The following is a 17,267-nucleotide window of genomic DNA, read 5'->3' as shown; positions in this document are numbered from 1 at the left end:
CCCCCACCCCCCACTCCCGGATGGGACGTGGGTGATACTCTTCCAGGAAGCTCCCAGCCATCTTAATGCTCATGTCTTGCTAGAGGGAAAAACCACCTTAACTTGACAATGGCAAGGCCTCTGGTACCTAGTAGGTCCTCTTCAACATATGAAAATCCTTTTGAAACCTCCCCTTTCCTTAACCCCCCCCCCAACCCCATAGTATATAAGCAGCCACCCCTCACAACCCAGGGAGCAGCTCTTTCTGCCCACGGGTCCTGTCCAGCATTTTGCACCGAAGACGTCTCAAGAATTCTTTCTTGGTCGTCAACTCCGGACTCCACCCCACTGAACCTCACCTGTACTCCAAAACGACATCGACTGGGTGCAGAGGTGGGCTTCCCACCGAAGACGTCTCAAGAATTCTTTCTTGGTCGTCAACTCCGGACTCCACCCCACTGAACCTCACCTGTACTCCAAAACGACATCGACTGGGTGCAGAGGTGGGCTTCCCACCGAAGACGTCTCAAGAATTCTTTCTTGGTCGTCAACTCCGGACTCCACCCCACTGAACCTCACCTGTACTCCAAAACGACATCGACTGGGTGCAGAGGTGGGCTTCCCACCGAAGACGTCTCAAGAATTCTTTCGGTCGTCAACTCCGGACTCCACCCCACTGAACCTCACCTGTACTCCAAAACGACATCGACTGGGTGCAGAGGTGGGCTTCCCTCCCACCAAGCCCTTTCCCACCGCTTCTGTGGGGACTCAGTCAAAGGGCATGTTACATATGCCCCCCCCCGGGGCTGGCACCTGCCAGCCACCCCCCCGCAGCCCCAGCTCACGTCAGACCCCAGCCTCCCACCTGGGGAGTCCACTGGCAGCTGCAACCTGCAGCAACCCCCCGGGGGCCAGCATTTCCAGCTCGGAGAGAAGGGACAGGGGCTTCATCATGTTCTAAGCCACTAGGGAAAAACGCAGCTTCCTGGTCCCACAGGAGCCTCTCAATCAAAATTGTGAGACCGCTACAGAATGTAAAGATGGACGGAAATCTGGAGGGACACGCTCAGGCTTCAGCAAGGCTTGACTTTAAACTGAACAAGTGACTTTAAACTGAACAAGTTTTCTCTCCTCCTCATTCTTGAAGCCTCTCCCCCTCCTGCCTTCACTTTTCTGCAAAATCCTTTGTTCCAGGAGCTCAGTATCGATATTGATAATGTGGTAACAACATTCCTCCGGCCAGAGCCAGCGCAAGTCAGGAGACCACCTTGAAGACATGGTTACGCGGCTCGGACCAGATTTCCTATCGAATCTGCCCAGATCCTGGGTTTTCCTCCAAGACCCCTCAGCCTCTTTACCCTGGGTGGGCTTACGGTCTTGGCGGCACCAGCTGGCTGCAGCCTCCTTTGCCTGGCAAAGTAATAAACTGTCTTCCTTCTTTATACCCAGACTCTGTCTTCAAGCTACGCATTCTGGCTCCTGAGCACAGAGCTCGGTTTTCACCTACTGGAGATTCTGGAAATTTTCACTTTCAACAAATGCGTGAGCTGAAGCCTTTTCTGCTAGGTTTCTAGAGAATCTGACCTCCCCCCCTGCCGCCCCTCTGCCCCTTAACACCTAAGCAGAGTTCCAGATGAATCCGGGACCCTCTCCCTCCCCCTGGGGCAGCCCCCGGCTCCTCATGGTGGCTTGGGTGCCCCAGGGAGGTCCCCGACAACGATGACTGGTGTGAGGTCAGCGTTGGCTGGACGCGGCAGGAATCTCAGGCGAGGCTGGAAAGTGAGGGGGAGAAACTTCACACACAGACACGTTACACAAATTAAGGGTTTATTTACATCACAGGGCAAGAAAAGGGTACGAAAGCAGCCTCTTGGTCAAGCGCGTAAGGACAAAGCTCTAAAACTCAATTCTCAGTAGCGTGTGGACCCAGGACGCTAAAAAAACAAAACAAAACACAACTGCAGACAGAGAAACAGGCAAAAGGTAATCTGCCCTGTCCCCGGGGCCTGAGCTCTCAGGGATACTGGACAAGGTCATCTTTTGTACACAGGAATCTGGCTCGCAGGGCAATCCCCGCAGCTTCTGACTGATGACATTTCTAGGTGGATTTTTAATCAAACAATTTGAATTTCAGGGCCTATGTGCTTGGCCTGATATGTCTCCAATTTGGGGATGGGATGGGGAAGGTCTTGACAGACAGGCCTCAGCAGCACTGGTCCCTTCCGGGGTCACACTTCTGTTCCAAGGGGACACAACAGGCTTCTGGGGGCGGGTCAGCATCCCTGGGCCTCCGGGAGGGACATCCTCCAAGCCCACCACAGGCTGCCTCCTCCCGTCACCCGTGGGCCACGGAGGCCTGGCTCTCCCACTAAACTCTGCTTGGCTTTTTCTTCCACTTCTGTCTCTTCTCCCGGAGTCCCAGTGTGACCAGGCAAGCTGTCATTATCTTCCATGTGTGAAAATGTGCTATCATCCACTTTCATCATTTGAGTTAAAACAAGACCATCTGTTTTCTCTTTTCCTCACAAATATTAATGAGGAAGAACTGGAACAAAGTTCATCTTCAACACGAGCTTCCAGAATGTCTGGCTACAACTTTCTCCTACACCGGTTCCTTCTTCCGTCCATCTGTCTGTCTTCCCCACCCACCTTCTCCACGTCCTGATGCCACCTGGTTGGCTTGACCGGTGAGGCATGAGCACCGAGGGCTCCTCTGCGAGGCCTGGGGAACTGCTCAGGGCCACATGCAGGTGTTGGCACCCACCCTACAGACTGATCAGCAAAAACAATTTGGATTTCCGGGTATTCTGGTAACATCCACATGGTGGCCTATCATGGGGGTTGGCCGAGGGGTACAGTAAGAGGAGCCTCCCCTGTCTTTTACCCCCCTGGCCAATGGCAGTCCCTGGGCCGTCCTGGGGGAGCGTCCAGCCCCAGACCCATGCGGCGCTGAGCTCTGAATCCAGGTGAGCTGTGGACCAACTTGGCAGCACCAAAGAGGACAGGACGCTACAAAGGCAGCCAGAGAATGCTCATGGGCCTCAGGGGGGCTTCCAGCACCAGCCGTGGCACCCCTAGCCCCCCAGCACCCCTGGTCCCTACCTGGAGCTGAAAGCCCAGCCCACCTAAGATTTCCCAGGGCTGATAAACCAGACCTGGCTCCCAGACTTCCACTCCTCCTGTCCGTCATCTTTCTGTCTACTTCCAGCACACCTGTCTCCTACTTACTGGTTCCTTCTCTAAATCACACTCTTTCCTTGCCAGGCGCAGTGTCCCCCTCTCTCCGGACAAAGCACCTCTGGTGGCTTGGCTTAGAGGCGCAGGACAGCGGCAGGGAGTCGGCGACGGTGCCTGGCAGCTGAGTGGGGCCGCCGTCAGCCAGCCACAGGCATGTACCTCAGAGCCCGCAGCCGGCCTGGGCTGGCCCAGGAACCGCAGAAGCACGCCCTCCAGTGACCTCTCCAGCCCACCCAGCCTGCCTCTGAACCCCCTCCTTCCCTCCCCGCCAGTCACACATTCATGTGGGGGGGGGGAATCACAAGCTTTATCTGCTTTCAACAGTCACACACGTCATCCACAGTTTTCAAAGCATCCCCACCTTCAAAGAGATTTTCCTTCCTTCCTTCTTCTTCTCAAGCCCATAATTAAACTCCTGGTGACAAAGGGGTGGAAGAAGGAGATGGGGTTCATGACAGACAAACGATCCTTTGCTGTCCCCAGAATCGAGGCGGCCAAGGGCTGTGAGCGCCAAGCTGGCCTGCGACCTTTCCAGAACATAACAAATCATCTTATTAGTCCAGGTCAAAATCCCTTTCCCCCCTCATAATCCCCAGTGCGCTACCCACCAAGAATGCCCCCCTCTGCCAAGTGTCTGTCTCTGGGCCAGCCCGCCGCGGCCTCTGGGTGAAGGCTTCGGTGTCCGCACACCATAACCCCACACCTAAAACAGGCCTGACTCTCTGCAGGACTGTCCATCGGAGCCACCTGTGTCCTAGAGTCATGAAAAGCTCAGTGGATGGGCAGGGATGTTCCGTTCATTGCATTCATCCAATGCAACAAGGAAAGACACTGATTTCCTCCAAGGATTTTGTGGGTTCAGGTCGGAGATGGTCCTGGGCCCGCACAGCTCCCAGCGCGGGGCTTCCGTCCGCGCTCCCGCTAGCGGACGAACGAGACCACGCTGGTGGCGACTCCGAATGGGGCAGAGTAGGCCGCGGCGAAGCCTTGCAGGCCGAGGACCACGTAGCGGCATCCCTTGGTGACGACCTTCCCAAAGTTCTGTTTTGTAGAAGAGAAGAGAAAAGCAAAGGGGCGCGTTAGGCGGCTCTGTAGTCCCTCACACGCAACGGTGACCCATGTAAGGGACCATTCTGCCTCATCTCTCAGGGCAAATTAGCAAGCTGCCGTGTTTCCACATCCGCCCCCAGTCCAAGAACATGTGGGGGTTCAGAACAGACATCATCACCTTGCAAAGGACTTTCAAGCGCTGTGCGTGTCCAGACAGTTCAGACAGCTTGGGAACGGCAGTGAGGCTGCTAGCTCTAAAACCAAACCAGCTTTGTTTTGTTTTGTTTTCCAGGTAGGCTCCATGCCCAACAGGGCCTTGAACTCATGACCCTGAGATCAAGAGCCAGGCGCCCCTGGTTTTATTTTTAAACCAAAGGCTACTCCTCTTCTTGTTCCAGCCTAGCCACTGCATCTTCTGGAGGCTGGGTCAAGTGTCCCTCCTCCACCTTATCTAAAAGACCCCCATGCCCTCCCTCTATCTCCAGGGCAGATTCCTGTCCAACCCGTACATTTGTCTCTGGAGTCTCCTCCCACTGTTCTCCAACAGTGGCATCCTCCGGCACAATTATAAACTCCTGGAGGGTAAGGGCTACACCATGCTTTCTTGCTATCCACTCCCTTTCTGCAAGGCCTGGTGCTGGACAGGGGCCATCCCTGTTGTTGAGAATGGCAACAGGAAGCATAGCGACCCCCCCCCTCACTAACATCAATGGTGCTGTTGCCCACCCCACCCCCCCTTCCACTTCCCACCCCCAACGTTCGTCATCACTCTCAACGATGTCACCATTCATGTGCGTGCCCTGGACCCCACCACACACCTTGTGTCTCAGCCTCCCGACCTTCCCAAATCCAATAAGCACCTAAAATTCCCGGTTTCGCTTAAATCCCTGATCACAACCACAAAGCTAGGAGCCAACCCTGCCCAACAAACCTACTCTGTCTCGTAGCCTGACTTTCCCTCTCTCCCAGGTGAAGGGCTTTCCTGTGCTCATTCCTGTACCCCCAGCACCCAGAAAGGGTCCAGGTCTTTCCTATGGAAGCTCTCAGGCTCAATAAGGAGCCCTGGAGAGAGCCAGGTCACATCTATGGCTTCTCTAGACACTGACTCCTGGCATAGTGCCCGCTGACTTCTCAGTGAGACACTAGGGTGCATGCGTGGGGCAGGGGGTGGCGTGAGGTTGCTAAGAGAGACATCTCTATACGTGTATAAGATTCAGTGGGAGAACTTTACATCCCCCCTTGAAATAAAAATAACAAAACGACTGTTCTCTGGGAGCAAGTGTAACAGTCCTTCACAAGCAAGGCCACCAGAATCATGGATGGCCGGCACTGAACTTGACATTTTGGGCATCGGTACATCCATTTTCCTCAGCGTGCTATTTACAAAAACTGCTCGTCACTTCATCATTGCCATTTAGAAGAAAGCTACTAAAATAGCTCATAAGGGGTGCCTGGGAGGCTCAGTCATTAAGCATCTGCCTTCGGCTCAGGTCAGGATCCCAGGGTCCTGGGATCGAGCCCCGCCTCGGGCTCCCTGCCTGGCGGGAAGCCTGCTTCTCCCTCTCACACTCCCCTTGCTTGTGTTCCCTCTCTCCCTATCTCTGTCAAATAAATAAATAAATTTAAAAACCTTTAAAAAAATAAATAAAATAGCTCATTAGCTGGAACACTGTCAAAACACAGGTTCGAGAAAAGCAATACAAAGAAATGTAAAATATCTATCCACGACCATTTCGGTGTCATTTGAGGGAGGGCTTGAATTCCTTGATGGGAGTCAAGTTTTCAAGCCAAATAATCTCTCGGAGAAGGAGTGGGGCATGGGGGACCTAGGGGAGCATGGTAGGCTGAAGAATGCCCCCAGTCCCAAGAACCTGTAAATGTGGGGCTTTATAGGGCAAACGGGATTCTGCAGATGCGATTAAACTAAGGGTCTTAAGATGGGGAGATGGTCCTTGAATATCCAGGTGGGGCCAATCATTATAAGGGCCCCTTTGTATTTATAGGGACCCAAAGGAGGACAACTGTCCTTATAGGAGGGCCACAGAAGGCAATGTCACGACAGAAGCAGAGGGAGAGATCTGCGGACCCGCGCTGCTGGCTGGGATGCGGGAGGATGGGCGCCTCTGGAAGTTGGAAAGGGCAACAAAACTGGTTTTTCCCTGGGGCCTCTATGGGAACCAGCCTGCTGAGTTCAGCACAGTGACACTGATTTCAGACTCCAGCCTCCAGACCTGTGCAGCTGGCGGTGACCTATTACAGCTGTCCTAGGATGTCACGCTTTCAGGGGTTCTCCGTACTCACCAACCCCCAGTGAAGTCAGGGATTCCCTGCCCCCTCCAGTTTCGCAAAATCAAAACCCAAAAAAACAGAAACAAAAAGCCAGCCGCCAACAAAGATCATGTCCCCCTGAATATGAAGATCGAGGCTTCAGGACGTTTGGAAATGTGGTCAGGACGCAGGCACAAAGCTGAGCTGGGCAACCAGCTACAGACGGAGGGTTTTTTCTCAGTTACCGAGTTCTGATGAAAAGAATAAGAAACTCAACAGTCCTATGGGGTCTGTCCTTCACCCCCTGAGACAGCAGCCAACAGTCACGAAAGCCTTGCCACTTGCCAGCGGAGCTCAGGGATCTCTGCGGGGAGGAACCCATTTACTCCTGCCCATAACCCTCATTTTACCCCATGTCACAGGGAAGGAAATTGAGGCGAAGAGGTGCGCCCAGCCCAACATCCCCAAACCAACAGGTGTCAGGGCCTGAGCCTGGCAGCCGGGCTCTGGGGCCCCTGTCCTCACCTGCTGCCACCTAGAGCAGAAGGATTATTTCTCTCCCTCTTGAGTTTACTAAAAGCCACTCTGCACATTCTTTCCCCCCTCCGACCCTCTCCCAGCTCCCTCACGGACAAAACGTACTTACTTTCCTCATCCACACTCCTCCTGCGGCTCTCAGGGGTGCTTGGGAAAGGTGACCTCTCCTCTTAAGCTAAGTTTTGGGGGTTAGTCCCCTCCATCCAATTGCCAGGTGAGACTCCTGCCTCCCAGCGCGGCTACTCTCCAGTTGTGCGGCCTCCAACAGCACAACGTCCTTCAACTCCAGTTTTCCACTGCTGCAAAACGGGGGGCCCCCAGCTTTCCAAGGTCCTGGGGATAATTCGGAGGTACCACACATGAAATGTGCAGCACAGCTCTTGGCAAGCAGCAGAACATTCCATGTCTGTTCCTTCCCTGAACCCAGAAAATGGCACTTTGAGAACAATTCAAGCACCACGCGAAAACTAGCATCATTTCTTACAAATCACTAGGGAACACTGCCGGGCAAGAGTCCAGGCACACAGCCCCGTAGCCCCGAGCCTCCTTTGAGAGGCTGGGCCAGCTTGACACTGCGGTCCACGCCTGTCTGGGACCACAGGGCAGCAGGAGAGAAGAAACGCTTTTGCATTTCACAAACGCCAAATGCCTCTCTTTAAACAGAGGCAGGAAGGGACTTGGGCGCAGGGCTTGACCGGTGAACAGATGAACGGGAACTGCCAAGCCCCCTTCCTCAAAGGAAAAGCCATCCATTAACAATGTGATGTGTTTGCAGGTCCCTCCTTATTGCACTGGGCCCCCGTAAGGGAAGGATTCATGTGGTGGCTAAAGCCCAGAGACTCACCTCCCCACGCTCCTAGCAGAGGCTTGGCTGTTGCCATGGATTTTCAGCAAAGAGGGGTGGGCTTTTCTCTTCCTCCATGATGGACACTAACTGGTTACCTTCCCAGACACCTCCAAGAAGTTGAAGGCAGAGCAGGAATGCCCAACTCCAACGGGACAGTGTCCTCTCATGTGGTTTCTGGTGTCTACTGAGCTGGGGTGTGACACGACAGCTTTCGCAGCCCACATCCCTGCCTGCGCTGTTCCCTCCGCCTCGGACACCACCCCTTCTCTGCTGGGTAAATTCCCCCCCCTTTTTTAAAATTGGGGTGAAATTCACATGACATAGAAATTAACCATTTTAAAGTGAAAAATCCGGTGGTATCTAGTACATCGACAGTGTCATTCGACCAGCACCTCTCCGACTTCCAAAACACCTTCACCATCCCCAGAGGAAGAGCCGCACCTGTAACACACCTGCCCCCATTTCCCCTTCTCCCCAGTCCCTGGCGACCACCCATCTGCTTCCCTCTCTCCGCATTTGCCTATTTCAGATGTTCTATATAAATGGCATCTACACGCATACAGCATGGGACCCTGTGTGGCCGGTTTCTTTCACTTTGCATAATGTTTTCGGGGTTCATCTGAAACAGGGAAACTAAAGGGACCTTGTGAAAAACTGCTTTTTCCTGCTTCTATTTTTCACCAGGACCTACACCATCGCCCTACACACACCTTATAGAACAGATAATGTCTGTTTCAATAATGGATCTTCCCAGCACAATCGGTAACATATAAGGAGTGACCAGGCAGGATGGTTCCAAGGCCACTGATTTATCAAGATCCCCGGCACCAGGGCCTACGTGACTTATGGAGTCTTTGCTCCGGATGCCTAAGAAGACACCAGACCATCATCCTCCATAAAAACTCCAGGCCTCAAGCACAGATGAGACTCACTTTTCTTTCCAAGTCTCTGAGGCACTCTATCTATATTCTCTGTGTTCAATAAACCCAGCGCTCACCTTCTCTTGGCTGGAGTTTTGTCTGCCATCCTGCACGGAGCCAAGGTCCCTCCTTGGACCCAGGCAGCCTCCATCACATCCACGTTGTGGCCCGTAACGGTACTTCATTCCTTTTTATGACTGAGTAATATCGCACCATATGTATCTACCACATTTCGTTTAACATTTATCAGTTGGTGGACACAGGAGCTGTTTCCACCTTTTGGCTATTTTGAAAAATGCTGCTATGAACGTGAGAATATGTTCTCTACGTTCTCTCTCTCAAATATATATATACATATATATTGTATACATATACATATATATGCATATTTTATACTTATTTTCAATTATTTTGGGTATATACCTACGAGGTGAATTGCTGAATCGTATGACAGTTCTATGCTTAATTTTTGGAGGAACGTCCAAACTGTTTGCCACAGCAACCGCACCATTTTACATTTCCATTAGCAATTCACAGAATTCCAATTTCTCCACATCCTTGCCAACAACTGTTATTTTTTGTTTGTTGGTTTTAAATAACAGCCGTCCTAGTGAGTGTGAAATAGTACCTCATCGTTAACCTGTGAAACCTCAATCTTCTCTGCTAAGTTCTCATGTCACCATTGATTTCGAAATGCCCTGACTTTCTCCCCTCATCCCTGAAGGCCTCTGGACCGTGTGGCTCTGTGGTGGCGCCGGACTCTGCCGGGATTCCCCTGGGAGGTGTGGCCTCCACCAGGGTAGGACCGTACTGTGTGTTTTCCGATCCCTGGTGGTTAGCACAATCCCTGCACAAAGTGAGCACCAAAACCCATCTTGAGGCGCCAGCCTCTGACCTGAGATGTCCACAGTACCAGCTTGCCAGCTGAGAGGCCAGTGCTGGTGTCTTTGTACTCAACTGAGCCCAGGAAGAGGACGATGGGTTCTAGCAGGACTCCGAGCCTGAGAGTCTCGACTTCAGAGTTTTTAGTAATAGCCTGTACCACTCACCGCCTGCCCATATACCGTGCCCAAAGCTGCTGATGGGCTTTTATAGAGGATGATACACCTAAGTTTCTAGGGGTGGAGACGGGATGGTTTCAGATAGGCTAAGAGGCCACTGGAGGACACAGATGAGACTGAATCAGATGGGGCCTTTGGCCGGGACACGGTGAGTTTTATGATAGTCTTCTGGGTGGCCTTGTCCAGCCCCAGGGGGCGGGAGCAGGTAGCTTCAAGTGATTCCAGGCAGAGGCCCCTGGGCACTGCCTTGGGCTTCGATTTCTGAGGACACTTATTTTATCCCATATTCATATTCTCTCTCTCTCTCTCTCTCTCCTCCTGTATCCCCTCCTTCCTCTGCCCACCTCCCCCAGCCCCCATGGCAAAAAGCAGTAGTATGTTTGCAGGTCCCAGAGTACGGACAGCCAGCTGGGGGAAGGGAAAAGTAGATTCAACAAGTGCCTATTTATGTATTGTTGAACTCCCAGGCCCTGGAAAGAGCCTTGGGAATACTTGAGAATAACAACCCAAACAATTCTCAGCTGGGGGGATATCCTGGCGAGCATGTTGCCAGAGAAGAGATGAATTGGCCTGCAACTCCCTACTTTCCAACTGGGTCACCTTCTACAAGTCACCTAACCACTCTGATGCCTCAGTGTTCCCATCTGTAAAACAGGGACACGGATTTCTGTCCTACCAACTGTACAAGAGACCGTGACACACACCAGGATCAGAACCCCGGGGAATGTTGAGACATGCTGGGAATGTAACCAAGCGGCCAGCCCCGGAGGAGCGGGTGGATTGGTGCCCCCGCCGCCCCCCAAAGCTCCGGTTTGGCTTCTATCGTTACTTGCGATTCAGTTTTCCTTCACCTCCCAGTCGACAGGCGGAACCCTCTTCCGTGCTCTGGTAACGACTGCAGGCGAGGGGACGCAGGGGCAGCCCAGAGAAGCTGAGCGCAGCCGGACGGTGGGGACCCGACCCCCACCCTCCGGGAGATCGGCCAGGAAGCCGGGGGCGCGGCCGCCCGCACCCCGAGCCCGCGGGCGGTGGCAGGCGTGGGGCCCTACCTTGCCGTACTTCTTCAGCTTCTGCCGGTACCTCCTCTTGGGCTTCTCGCCGGGCGCCGGCTCCTCCAGCGGCTCGTAGCGCTCGGGGAGCACGGCCAGGTGCACCTTGCGCGCGCTCCGGGCCCCCGGGCGCCCCGCGCTCGCGCCGCTCGCCGCCTCGTCCCCGCGCTCCGGCTGCTCCAGGAGGGCGGCCGCCTCCTCGTCCCCCTTCGCCCGCGCTCGCCCCCCGGGGCCCGCGGCGCAGGAAACCGCTCGCCGCCTTGCTTCGGAGCCTGGCTCCCACCGTCATGATGCTGCGGCCCCTCCGGCGAAGGTCTGGATGAGAAGACTCCAACCTTTGCGCCCCGCCCGCGCCTGCGCCTGCGCCCGCGCCCCCGCCGCCGGCCGCCCGCCCCAGCCCGGACGGGGCGTGGGAGAGGGGGGTGGGGGGACTTGGGTGGCAGCGCCCCCTGGCTGCGGGGCTCGGGATTGCGCGCTCAGCCCCACCCTCCCGCATCCTACCTGGCGGCCAAGCAAGGGGACACCCCGAAAGCTGGGCGCACAGTGAACGTCGGAAACACGTTCCACCGCACTTGCAACGACATACATGAACCCCAAATAACGAGGCACCATTTGCCACGCTCAAACTGGCGGAGGCAATGATCATAATAATAGTAAAGATTATAGTCGGTGCCGCGAGGACGTGGTGGGACGGGGGTGGTAATGCAACATTCATGGGATGCGCACCAGGGACAAACTTCTGAGAAAGACAATCAGAAACTATTCCTCAAGAGTCCTGAAAAAGGGCCGACCATTTCTAGGCACCTATCCTAAGGATACAGTCAGAGACACCAAGCTCGGGGGCACTTGGGTGACTCAGTCGGTTCAGGGAAGGAAGGACTCTTGGTTTTGGCTGCGGTCACCATCTCAGGGTCCCGGGATGGAGCCCCAGGTCAGCGCTCAACACTGAGTCGGGCTTATCCTCTGCTCCTCCCCCTGCTTGTGCGGGCTCTCTTTCTCTAGAAAATAAAAAAAATCTTAAAGAGAAAGAAACACAGAGCTCGCTGAGTCCGCGGTGTTAATCTCAGTCTGATTCACAGTGAGAAAGTGGAGCAAACCAACGGGGCTGAGCAAGCTCAGTTCTGGCCCCCGCATAGGACAGGTGTGCGATCATGACAATCAGGCTTTCAGCAATATCACTGGTAGATAATGCATCTCTTGGCTCATGGTGAATCTTAACCTTCTAGGGAATGCCTCATTGTCTCATGTGGGTAATCTCTCTGGTTTTTTTTTTTTAAGTAGGTTCCACGCACAGCGTGGAGCCCAAGGCGGCCCTTGAACTCTCCGCCCTGAGATCAAGACCTGAGCTGAGATCAAGAATCCCAGGCTTAAGCGACTAAGCCATATAGGCGCCCTCTATGTCAGTAAATATCTTTTAACTCTTGGAAACTAAGAGTTAAGTATAAAATAATATGGGTTATTAATTTCATTAATATTTTAATACTATTAAAGTGCAGGCTACATTTAAGAATGATTTGGATATGTTGCTATAAGTACATAAAATATTTACAATTTAGCTTATTAGAATATGCAAATATTAGTTTTATGATTCCAACTTAAAATGTATAATCAAGTAATTGATTTAAAGTTATAAGTTTAAATGAAAGGAATGTAAAAATAAATTTAATTTACTATATTTGTAAGAATTACATAGCCTTGTACATAGTTGAAATACCTGATAATTAAATATACTAAGTTTGTAAAAGTCATTTAAAATGTTTAAGATAATTAAATTAAGTGAATGGTAAAATCCCCCTTACAGTAATAGTTAAGTTTTGTTAGATTTGTACATAAAAGTAATTAGGTTTGTAAATAAAACAAAAGTTAACAAAAAGTTAACAAAAGTTAAGGGAAGCTAGATTTGTGGATTTGTAACTAAAGTAAGTATTAATTTATATATATATATATATATATATGTAAGAGGTCCTAANATTTTATTAGATTTGTACATAAAAGTAATTAGGTTTGTAAATAAAACAAAGGTTAAGGGAAGCTAGATTTGTGGATTTGTAACTAAAGTAAGTATTAATTTATATATATATATGAAAGAGGTCCTAACATTCCTTTTTCTGTGTATCAAACTGGCTTCAGAGGTGCCTGGCTGGCTCACTCTGAAGCATTCAACTCTTTTTTTTTTTTTATTAATTTTATTTTATTATATTATGTTAATCACCATACAGTACATCCCCAGATTGAAGCATTCAACTCTTGATCTTGGGATGATAAGTTCTAGCCCCGCATTGGGTGTTTAGAGATTACTTAAAAAAAACAAAACAAAACAAAAAAAACTGACTTCAGAAAGCCCCTTCTCCCCGCAAACTGCGTATCAAATAGAAACAAAGGTAAAATGTGCAAGGGACCAAAAATGTGGTTTTTGTCCATACAAAATACTATTCAAATATCACAANAAACTGACTTGAGAGCCCCTTCTCCCCGCAAACTGCGTATCAAATAGAAACAAAGGTAAAATGTGCAAGGGACCAAAAATGTGGTTTTTGTCCATACAAAATACTATTCAAATATCACAATATTTATTTTTTTCTTCAAATTTTTATTTAAATTCTATGTAGTTAACATACAGTGCCATATTGGTTTCAGGAGAATTCGGTGGTTCATCACTTATATACAATACCCAGTGCTCATCACATCAAGGGCCCTCCTTAATACCCATCATTCATCCAGCTCACCCCCCACCCCCTCCCTCCATCAACCCTCAGTTTGTTCTCTGTCATTAAGAGTCTCTTATGGTTTGGGGGCTCCTGGGTGGCTCTGTGAGTTAAGCAGCTACCTCTTGATTTCAGCTCAGGTCATGATCTTGGGGTCCTGGGATCCAGCCCCATGTCAGGCTCCCTGCTCAGTGGGGAGTCTACTTCTCCCACTCTCTCTGCCTATCTCTTGCTCACGCTCTTTCTCTCTCTCTCAAATAAATAAAATCTTAAAAAAAAAAAAAGAAGAAGTTATTCAGTGTGGGAAGCTCTTCCCTTGCTCCTGAGTGAAAACATAGGCAGCCTTATAATTTTTTTGATCACACAGTGGTAATAAAAAGTTCCAAAGTTGCAAACATGGTCTTGATTTATTTTATTTATTTATTAAGTAGAGTTCATGCCCTGTATGGGGCTTGAACTCATGACCCTGAGATCAAGAATTATGCTTCACAGACTGAGCCAGCCAGGTGCCCCTTGATTTATAAAAATTTTAAATCTTACAATGCTCAACTTCATGTGATTCTCAGAGCCTTGAACTTGATTTTTTTTTTAAGATTTTATCAATTTATTTAGAGAGAGAAATGGAGGGGCAGAGAGAGAGAACCTCAAGCAGGCTCCCCTCTGAGCACGGAGCTTACAACCCCTGAAATCAGAACCTGAGCCAAAATCAAGAGTGAGATGCTTAACCAACAGAGCCACCCAGGCTCCCCACCTTGAACTTGATTTAAAGTTAATCCCCTCTCCTCCCTCAGACAGCATCTGATACAGGCTCTGCGTGAGCATGGGTGTCTGTGTGTGTAAAAGTTTCTCTTCTGTTTCCCCCACCTCATGTTTCTGAGCTCCCCAGGCTTGTTCCTGATCCTTCCTAGGCCAAAACAGAGAAGAGAGCAGACAAATTCCTTCACCGGTACCTGCCCAAGCTGTTGTCCCTGCCCTCTGGACCTGACAGGGGTTTGAAGCTCTTCCTTTGGGACTTCGGGAGCCCCCACTAGCAACATTCTATTCCACTTGTCATGGCCCAGCAAATGCCCTTTCGTCCCATTGCCTACGCCCCCAGGAGTCCTGTGGTTCATCGCTGGCTTTCCGAGCCTGTGCCTGTGTGCCCTTCTGGACGGCCACATGGGACAGGATTTAATATGGGGAATTCAGGGCTTCCAAATGACCAGGAGGCCGCCTCCAGCATAACTGCTAGAACAACAGAGCTGGCACTTGTGCACGGTCAAGAAACTGCAGCACCAGAAAGACACCTGAGAGCTGCTGGCTGCAAGGACACCCCAACCCTCACGGTTAGCTCCAGCTCCAGCCATGCCTGCAGGTCTGTGCCAACAGAACACGGACCCCACACTCCGCCTCCCGCCCCCTCCAACCCCGTCTCTTGACCAGACACTGGAATCTGGCACAGAAAAATCTGACACCTGCAGGACTATGCTTACTATCAGAACAGCAAAAATAGCAGAAACACCTCTTTCACCCCCGTCTGCCTTCCAAAGCTTCCCAGCGTGCACCTGATTATAACTTGCCAAATTCCCTCTAGTACTCAAAGCACTCTGGAACATGTTTTCATCTCCTAGCCTCTGCACAGGAAAGGGGGTGGAAAGGATGCTGGGTTCCAATCCATGAGAATCTTTCCTTACTGATAAAATTAGGAAACTGCCCCCGGAGAAGCAAAAACACTGGCGAGTTAAGGCTCATGAAAATATATCATCAGTTATTGAGTAAAAAAAAAAAAAGTGCTTAGAGAATTTACAGTCTTAAAAATGACTGTGTGTTTGGAATAAATTACATAGAAACAGTTACAGATATTTAATTGAAAACAAAGTTTCCATTTGTCGCTAAATAAAGACTTTGTTTTAATCTTTTGTTTTGTAATAAATGTGGGGGGCGGAATCTATATAGACCTGAAGTTTTACGAATTCAAGTTGTTGAAACTCTCGGTTTATCTTTACAGGAGAAGCTTAGGCTCGAGAAAAACTATATCTCTGGAGCAGATAAGAACTGGTTAGAAACCATGAAACAGATGTAACAAGTTTAACTTTCCAAGGACTGAACTTGAAGTCAGAGGGGAGCCCTGTTGAATTTCAGTGAAGTCTCGGTTTTTGTGCGTCCCAGAAAGGGAGTATGGTCAATCCCCACCTCTTCTAAGTTTAAACAAATATGTTTTAAAGATTATTTTTTAATTTGAAGTCCTCTATATTAAATATCTTGTAGTTCAAAAGGTGGTAAAAATAGCATCATAGAAAGGAGAAATTTAACACCTGCATTCATGTTTTAAAATATTTTCTTTAAAAAATATATCGTGGTTATTGTGCAGATCCCACTGAAAGCAAAATTGGGAATTTAAGGCATATGATATATTTTTTAAAAGATTTTATTTTATTTTACTAGACAGAGATAGAGACAGCCAGCGAGAGAGGGAACACAAGCAGAGGGAGTGGGAGAGGAAGAAGCAGGCTCATAGCGGGGGAGCCTGATGTGGGGCTCGATCCCAGAATGCCGACTGCTGTGCCACCCAGGCGCCCCAAGGCATATGATATTTTTATTTCCCTTAAGGGGTTGGGTTTCTGCACCAAAGATAAGGAGCAAAGACTTCAGGCAAATACAACATAAACGACGGGATTGCACTCAGAGGATGTTACAGCCAAAATTTAGTACAGTCACAAAACAAGGGTCTTCCAAAAATGGTTTCGCTTGAGTTCTGAAGTCTTTTCCGAAATTTTGTTTTCTCTTTCCCAGAGAGAGCAAGTTTTTCCTGTCTGGGGCTAGTGTGAGAGGCTGACATCAGGAGACCCCCAGGAGTTAGCTCAGCCGGGCTGAGCTTGGCGGGGCCACAGCTGCAATGAGTTTGCCTTTGGTTCCTCCCAGACTCCAAGTTTGGGGCGCCACTGTCAAGGGGCCAAAGGCTTTGATCTTGTCAGTACCTGGGCTGGGAGGGGCTGGGAGCCCAGCATGAGCGTGTGGGTGCACCTTTGGCTTCAACTCCAGCATGGCTCTGCTGTGGACCGCAGTGCGGAACACTCCAGAAAGCTCCAGTGCTCTCTGCTCTCTGGTGTCCCCTCCTCTGTTGCTTTCTCAGCACAACTCTGGGGAACAGGAGGCCATCCTAGGACTGAGTGATTTGTTTACTTTTATTTGGGGCGCTTCCGGATCCCAATCCAGCCTGCCAGCTCACGCCGTCACTGAACGCTTGGCTCTTTTCTCCGGGCCCCCCAGGAGTCGCCGTTCTGTGCCAGGCGAGCCCACGCTCAGCTCAGTGACTGGCCCAGGACTGGAAGCTTTGGGGGCTGCCCACCTATGAGAGGCGTGTCCCTCTCTGAAATGCCATTCACCAAGGCTGCCCTGCACCCACCACTCCTTGAAGTCACCGTGGAATACGATTTTTGTTTGCGTGAGCACAGACTGGGGTCTGTGTGTTCACCGGATGGAGTCTACTGAGTCATTCTGCGACAGGAGCGGCGTCGGAAGTCTCCTGTGGATAAAGCTTCAGACTGGCAGGTGTGACATGTGAAATAATTCTTCAGCGCTGTAACGGGATCGTAACTAATTTGATTGTTTTTCTCTAAAAGCCACCAAAGATT

At 50.6% G+C, this 17,267-nt stretch overlaps 1 protein-coding gene across 1 annotated transcript; it reads right to left on the bottom strand.

Moving 5' to 3' along the window:
• Positions 1-1,789: 1,789 nt before the first annotated feature.
• On the bottom strand, positions 1,790-11,327 carry C8H1orf115 (chromosome 8 C1orf115 homolog). Its single transcript, XM_034667209.1, is given in 3 exon segments — positions 1,790-4,257; positions 10,949-11,173; positions 11,175-11,327. Coding segments are annotated over 3 exon segments (408 nt in total). The 5' UTR covers positions 11,238-11,327; the 3' UTR covers positions 1,790-4,137.
• Between the last annotated feature and the right edge of the window lie 5,940 nt (positions 11,328-17,267).

This window comes from Ailuropoda melanoleuca, chromosome 8, assembly GCF_002007445.2.
Source record: "Ailuropoda melanoleuca isolate Jingjing chromosome 8, ASM200744v2, whole genome shotgun sequence".
Classification (NCBI taxonomy): Eukaryota; Metazoa; Chordata; class Mammalia; order Carnivora; family Ursidae; genus Ailuropoda; species Ailuropoda melanoleuca.
This window is presented reverse-complemented; position numbering and strand designations above follow the sequence as displayed.